At 38.0% G+C, this 7,582-nt stretch overlaps 1 protein-coding gene across 1 annotated transcript in view; it reads left to right on the top strand.

The window, feature by feature from the left end:
• The first annotated feature begins 3,455 nt into the window (after window positions 1-3,455).
• GRAMD4 (GRAM domain containing 4) overlaps window positions 3,456-7,582 on the top strand; it is a 52,855-nt gene continuing 48,728 nt past the window's right edge. Inside the window, exon 1 of the mRNA XM_008921584.3 lies at window positions 3,456-3,666. Within this exon, the coding sequence (XP_008919832.1) occupies window positions 3,505-3,666 (162 nt within the window). The 5' untranslated portion in view covers window positions 3,456-3,504. The remainder of the gene's footprint in view (window positions 3,667-7,582) is intronic.

Below are 7,582 nucleotides of genomic sequence, written 5' to 3'. Positions count from 1 at the left end.
GAGTCAGGATGGGAGAAGGTGAGGGATGAATGGCTATGATGGTGAAGCAAGCGTTGTGGTATTTAGTTACTATATTTTACAATAAATCTAATTCTAAATCAGATTCTCGTCTTTCATTTTATAAAAGCTTCCTCAAGCTTATTTAAATTTGACTCAAGTCACTTGGAATACAGAATCTCCAAGATTCATTTTACCTAGGGAGCCTGAAACTGCTGAAATGTCACCATATTTATTGATCTTTATCTAAAAAAAAGTTGCTAGTTGCAAGAACAGGCTGCTGACAAAAAAGAGTCTGTTTTAGATCCAGCATTTGGCTGGAGGCCAGATAATGAGTTTCTATAGGAGCTTATTGGCAAGCTTACTTTTTTGCTTAGGTTCATGTAATGTAACTGTAAGTAATTTAGGAGCCTGGTACATACAAAACAATTTTTAGACAAAATGATCTTATTATTTTTAAATTTTAACAGAGAAGATATTTTTATGTAACAGCTTTGTTATATAAAGCACTTTAAAAGTGCCTTGGAATGTGATTCTTTACTATTTCCTCTTTTAATGGTCAACCTACTGAATAATCCTTTAAAAATATTTACCCTCATGGCATCTCTGTTTTGCTAGCCTCAGAATTAAGCTGACTCCATTCAGTGGAGTGATTTAAAGAAAGGTTTGCATTTCCAAAAGGCTGTGTGGTAACACACATAAGGGTAAGTACCTCAGTTTTGTGAGTAAAAAATGCCATAAATGTGTTCATGGATAATCTGTTGGCCAGGTTATTCTGTGACCTAGGGCTGAAATGTATGAACTATCCTAGGATGAGACTGGAGCATATGATTTTAATTTCCCAGATGGTGTCCATTCCAGGCAGTTATCTCGATGGGCTTTTCCACTGACCTCGTGCGTTTTTCATTCTTGATTCAAAACTTGATGGGAAGGATGGGAGATTGCTCTGTCTCAAGATGTTTCTGACATTTCTCATTTCTTTTGTATGATAAGTGAATGTGAATCTATGCTAAGGGGAAAGAAAACTGAATTTGGATCTTGAAACATCCATTGAAGTGCTGTATATGCCAGGCTATAAGGAGATGTCCAGATCCAGCTCTTGGCTTTGAGGAGTGATAGATAAATGTGATTTTAACAGGAGAATGCCAAGGACTCCTGATTCTATCCAGGACAGCAATGCTTATCTGCAGCCTTGAGTAATGGCTTCATCCTTAAGAGGGATGGAGAGGGCATGGGATGCATACTCATCCTTCATGTTGGTATGGGCTGAGGGGTGCCAACCAGAAAAGGAATAACACTGTACCATGCTTTATTATTTCTTTGTGTAGCTGTATTGTTAGCAGTGGCAGTGTGGATGATGAACAGACGGGGTTTGGTTTGCAGCTGCTTTGCTGTAGGTCTCTTACATGGTGTGTAAAACTGGTTGAATGTAGATGGAGATCATTGCAATGGGCAAGAGAGCAATACAGTTGTACCGGTGCTTATCAGAGGTTTGAACTTCCCTAATACGATTTGTTCCCTAGTTGCTATTAATAGAAGGGCCTAGAGATATTTCTGGATGTGATAGCTGAAATGTTTCTTCATCAAATAGTCAATGAATGAGCAAGAAGTGTTTCTATTTTAAACTTAGCTTTGACAAGCAAAAGAACTTCAAAGAAAAGCTGTTCATAGAAAATAACCTTGGTGTGAGTTACCACAAGTGATTCTCTCTAAGTGATAGATTAAACACAGGGCTGCAACTTTAAGCATCTCTGATAAAGGAAGAATTTTATGGGGGTTTTTTGCGAGTTATACTGTAGGGGATTTGTATTAGTTTAAAACTTCTGTATTTAATTGAAGGGTGCTAATAAACCTTGGCAGAGGTGCAAACTCAGGCAGATTTTGAAGTGAATGATCCAGTTTGAACTTGGTGTGAATAGTCACTGCCAAAGTGTTAGGGTAAGCAGAGAATTCATAAGAAAAGTTGAAGAGCTCTGTTGAAAAGAGGTTTGTGTAAGGAGGTGAGAATTGCCTCAGGTGCAAAGGCTGTGGTAGCGAAAGGCTCTTCTATTTTGCTCTTTATATTCCTGAAGTGACGTGTGTCTGAATCCTACTTTGCTTTTTCATCTCACACCAGTGCCTGAGATGATGTGCCATGAAGCAAAACATGACTTTTAATGAAGAGGATGGTAGTGTTGACCACAGAGGACAAAAGGGTAGTAACAGGAACAAGTGCCTCAAAATTTTTAAAAATCCATTTATTAGAGCATTGAATCATTCTCCAAATGGAACTCTGTGAGCTGAGGAACAGTGTTTGTAGGAGAGAAAATTGTGGCTGATTTGTTATAAATGGTCAGAGTGTTAGATTGCTGAAGTGGCAGGAAAAAGGAACTAACTGTTGGGTTTTTTTTTCTTTTTAAAGATGGAGCTTGGGACCTTTAGTACCGAGTGTGATTCATTGAATGGGACCAGTTTGGCAGGTCTGGTTTAAATCAGAAATTATACAGTGCAGTGTCTTGGAAAGCTATCATTACAATGAGTTTACGTACATAAATTAAACTTTCTTCTATTGTCTTTTAAAAAGCAAAATGCTTCCCCCAGTAGTATTTAAGATTTAGAATTTAAGAATTGCTCATGTCAAACACTGTCACTGGAAGTGAAATGTCCTGGGCATTTCTCATTCCTATGGATGTTGTGGCACCTGCAAAAATACTGGCTATGGTGTTTCTCTTACAGTAAAATTTTAGCCATCCTACTAGTCCTAAAAAATTGCGAAAACATCACTAATAAAGTGATTCTTGCTTGCACCTCAAAGAGAGTAATAAAAATCTAGCAAGGGATATACAAGATTTTCAGTTGTGGTAATTTGAAGGATTTTGGCAGTGCATTTGAATGTTCATAGTCTGTTTCAAAAGTCTCTAGCATTTGGTGGGATCTTCTGCATGGATCTGTCTAGTGGCTTTCTTCAGTAAACCCTTGCTACTTTGTTTTCTTAACCTGAAGCAGTAGGGAGATATCATAGCATCTTTACTATTTTGCTCCAGTTTGTCTGGGAATTTAAAGATTGTTTGTGAAGCTGAGTGGATTTTTATGTCTTTGATTAGAAACATCCCAAGTTCAAGAATGTGGACTTACCAACTAAACTATTTTTGTTTCATGTGACCTATTAGGAACTGACTTCCTAAATTTTGGAGTGCGGGTTGTTACCTTGTGCCTATTCTGGCTTGCTTTAAAAATAACCAGGAGAAAGAGGCCATAATGGTCTGGGAAGAGGGTAAATCATCAACTACTGAAAAACAAACCATGCATTTGTTACACTGTGGAAAAAAATGCCTATTAAAAAGCTAAGCTGCACCACGTTTTTCATCCATTGGCAGAAAGGCCCTTGAAAGATGGTTGGGAGTAGTTAATGATGAGAATGTCTTTATTTAGGTTTATTGTAAGCTTTCTAAAATACTCTTGATGTCTTGATCTTGCAGAGACTCCAACCGTCATGTTAAGGTAAAGCAGAAAAGTGCAGTGCTGAACATGCTAAAGAAGTTGGACAAAATAAGGTTCAGAGGTCACAAGAGAGATGAGTTACTTGATTTAGCAGAGTCTCCAAATGCTTCAGACACTGAATGTGGAGATGAAATTCCGGTGAAAATACCTCGGACGTCAGCTCGAGACAATGAAGAGCTGAGAGACCCTGTAAGTACTTGATTTAAGTATTATTATATGACGTTTTATAGTTCTGAGGCAGAAAATAACAGAAATTAATAATTCTTTATCCTTATATTTTGGATTTAACACTTGAGGATTTCTGGACTAGGAAGCAACCTTCCAGTAATAGTCTTCCATTTTGTGGAAGGATAAATTAATTTCTTAGTCTTACGGTTCCCTGTACGTACTTTTTATTTTAGATATTGTGGGTTGACAGGTTTGATAACCTTGGGTGTGCTTCTGAATGTTCTCTGGTTTTATTTGTTTTGTTGAATTATGAATGAATACATGAAAAGGAAAGACAACTTTTCAGTCTTAGGAGCTCAGGTCTGCTTAAATGGCACTGTCCAGGACTGTATGGATAAGGCTTCTGTTGGCTTCATGGCAGGGTCACACCACATTGTTCTCCACTGCAGTGTTGTACCCAGTAATGCTTCCATGCTATTGAGTTGGTTTAAACCTATGCAGCAGGTTTAAACTAAACTTTTTGGTGCTTGTAAGTGGGAGCACCCAAACAGACCTACCTTTTTAAAAGACACTGTTTCAGGAAGAGTTAAATATTGGTTAAAAAGTAAAATAAAATCCTGCTTAACTGTTAAAAAATGGCTAAGGATCCTTGAGCTTGGAATGCTACAATCTAAATTCAGATTTGTCTGACTTGGAAGTCAGAATTTATATCACCCTATTTGGAAATGTACTGTGCAGTTTCTGTCCCCAAAATGTGATCAGACTGTTGTCTGAAGGCTCATTTCTAAGAGCACAGGGCTTGCTCACAGCAAATTCTAAACTAAAAGACTTCAAATCGTATATGCTTATGTATCTGGTTTGAGATTGGCAGCTTTTTCTGTATATATTAGCTTTTTTAAATTTAAGTGGGCTTCTATGGTACCACATACAATTCTGGTTATAAAGAGCCTTTTTGCCAGAATGTTTTTCCTGTGGTCATGGAACAAACAGGTGGTAATGACAGAGCATGTTTTGGTCACAGAAAGTCTGTTGTATGCAAATCCTCAAGCATCTGAGACAAGTAAGTCTGTTAAATGTCATTTAGTCTACTGAAGACATCTGTCATTCGTTAAGATGTAAGTATTGTGTATACTGGGAGTAATCTCTGCTACTGCCCTTCTAACGTTTTATTTTCTGAGGTTTTTATAGGTAAATACTTTTTTCATTAAACTTAAGGCATTATGTTTATATGTGGGTATATATTAGATGCCCTTTGTATCTAAACAGAAGTATCTGGATGGCAGAGCTAGAGGCTACAGAAAGATTACTTAAACTCTAGATACTATCTTCTATATTTCTTCAGGGGAATAGTAGCTTCAGGATGGTAAGGAGGGAACAGCAAGGTAAAACCTACAGTTTTGAATAGTTATAAAAGCCTTATGGCTACACATCTGCAGTGATAGTCTCTGATTTCTCAAAATGTTGAGCTCTGTGTGCTGAGAAGGGAATTTGAAGAGAAACACTTTGCTTTCTGGCTAATTTACATACTGTAGTAGGCTGTTGTGATCTAAGTCCTTGGGATACAGTTGAGTACAGTTCTTTAAAAAACAGGGAGAAAGGGAGAGAGGAAAGCAGCAACAGCATCAAACTTGTTTTGCCCCACTCCTGATATTTGGGAACTCCAAATGCAGTGGAGTAACAGCCTAAGAGCAACAGCTGTGTTACAGATATGAGAGAAATAAGCAAATTGGTATGAGCAAAGAGGTCTGACGTTCAGGGATAAATTTCAGATGGGAAGTTTGAGGGATTAGCAGTTGGCCTCACAGACATCTGGGAACTGTCCATCTGTAAAATGAAGGGAGAAGAAATAATCCCCTGTGCTGCAGAGGTGCCAAAAATAAAGAAAGTAATGCTTATGTATTTAAATCAGTATTAAAATACTGGTTGAGATCACGTGAACAGGGCAATTCTGAATTATGTCTCTCTTATTGAGATGATACGATTGAATTGTACCTGAATTGGTTTTAATTTTCAGTATCTAAAACTCAAATCTTAAATTGCACGTATACAGATTTGTTTTCTTTTAAAGGTTCTGTTAGCAACGTAGTATTATAGTTCTATTGCACTGATCATAAGAAGACCACGTCTTATTGGTTTCTTCCTGTTTAATACCTTAGGGAAATGTTGAAAGCACACAAAAGCTAATGCAAAGCTGCGTAAATTGCAGTTAGACTGCATATCTTTTCAGATAAATGTGAGCTGTACTGTGCTTCCACTTTTGTTGCTTCATTGTTTCTGTTGAAATCTGAGTACAGAATTTGTGATTTGGAAATTGGTGGCTTATAACTGAACATATGCATGCAAAATTAAAGTCCTGGTCCCCTTATCTGCATCTGTCAACCATTCCCTTGATAAAGGCTTCATCTCTGCCCCTCTACTTCCCTGCCCCTGTCTGGTGTATTAATCGTTATGGAGTCATTAAAGAAAGATCTCTGTCTATTAGAACAGTACAGTGCAGTCATATGAATGAAGGGTCCTTCTTTGCCTCGTGGGTTTGCAGTGCACTTAGAAATGTGCACATTAGGTGCCTCTTCTTTAGGTATGTATCTGAACCTGACAAGCATATGCAGGAACTCAACCCAAATGGATCTTTTAGAGGAAAAAACCCTGTCATAAAAGCTTGTGATTGCAGAGCCCTGATCATCTGCCAAGAAGAGCATCATCCTCTGTTGTGCACCTCCTGCAAGTGAAGTGAATGTTCAGTCTCAGGCCACAGATACAGCAGTGGCACTTAGTCCCAACGTATCTTACTGAAGTTACACGTGCAAAATTTACACTGTGAAAAGACAGAAAAGATGACCAGATGAGGTGATCTCATATTCTTTATCTTAAAACTGTGAGCTTTACCTATTTAGTTCAATAATAAACATCCTAATCTGTGTTTGGATAAAGCACACAGCTCCAGATAGGAGGGCCCTGGGTCTGGAAGGATTTATATTTTCCTTTCAATTCTTCTCAGTGATTTCTTCTGTTCAAAAAGTGTCTTACTCCAAATTTGAATTAGTTTGGACTCAGCTTACATGCTGGCTGCTAGCTTGTGTGGGTACTTTCCCCCCTCTCATTTAAGTGCCCCAACTACCAGATAATGCTTTGGATAGCAGATACTTTCTTAGATCTCTGTGAGTATTTGGGCACTGTGATCAGATCATTGCCAAGACAGCAATGTTGGTTAACAAATTTAACTCTTTGCTAAACATCTCTTTTAGTTCTTGAATGGCTTCCTGGGTTTCTTCCTCCCTTCCCTCTTTACCGTAGGTGATTGTTTGGTTTTTTAAAGCAAGAACATTCAACACTGTAGGTATGTAGAAACACCAGAAGTGCAAAACAGGTAGAGGCAGTAACTTGGTCCATTCTTACTTCCTAATCGTGAACATATTAGCATTTGACTTGTTGTGACATTGGAAATTGAGATAATGTTGCTTTCTTAGTAATTAAAGTCCCCTTCATTCAGTGCCACCATGTCCCATTTTTACGAAAGCGGAGCAAAGGTTCAGTTCTATGCACAGGTATATGAATGAACGTGGTGCAGAGGAGATACCATCCCATTTGCAGAGGAGTAAAAGAACAAATTGTGTCTAAACCTGTGGAGGCAGTGAGAATTACAAGTCAAATCTCTCTTGTACCTGGCATGTTGTACTGAAAGCAATCTAATCTACTTAACGCAAGTTCCCTGCCAGTATGCTAGGATTAAATCTGAGTTATTGTGGTACAGAAAACATTAATTTAATTGCAGTACAGCTTGGCTTTTCCTGACATGTCAGTTAAAACTTAAATGCTGCTGCATCAGTCACCTCATTTACAGTGATTGTAAGTTATAAAGCATGATGCTTGGGAGGTATGAAGCATGATGCCAACATTACAGTTAAGATGTTCAAGTCTCTAAAACTGACTAGCACTA

Source organism: Manacus vitellinus, unplaced genomic scaffold (genome assembly GCF_001715985.3).
Source record: "Manacus vitellinus isolate BGI_N305 unplaced genomic scaffold, ASM171598v3 scaffold_13_pilon, whole genome shotgun sequence".
In the NCBI taxonomy this organism is placed as follows: Eukaryota; Metazoa; Chordata; class Aves; order Passeriformes; family Pipridae; genus Manacus; species Manacus vitellinus.
Note: the sequence above shows the minus strand (reverse complement) of the source record. Positions and strands in the feature narration are given on the sequence as shown.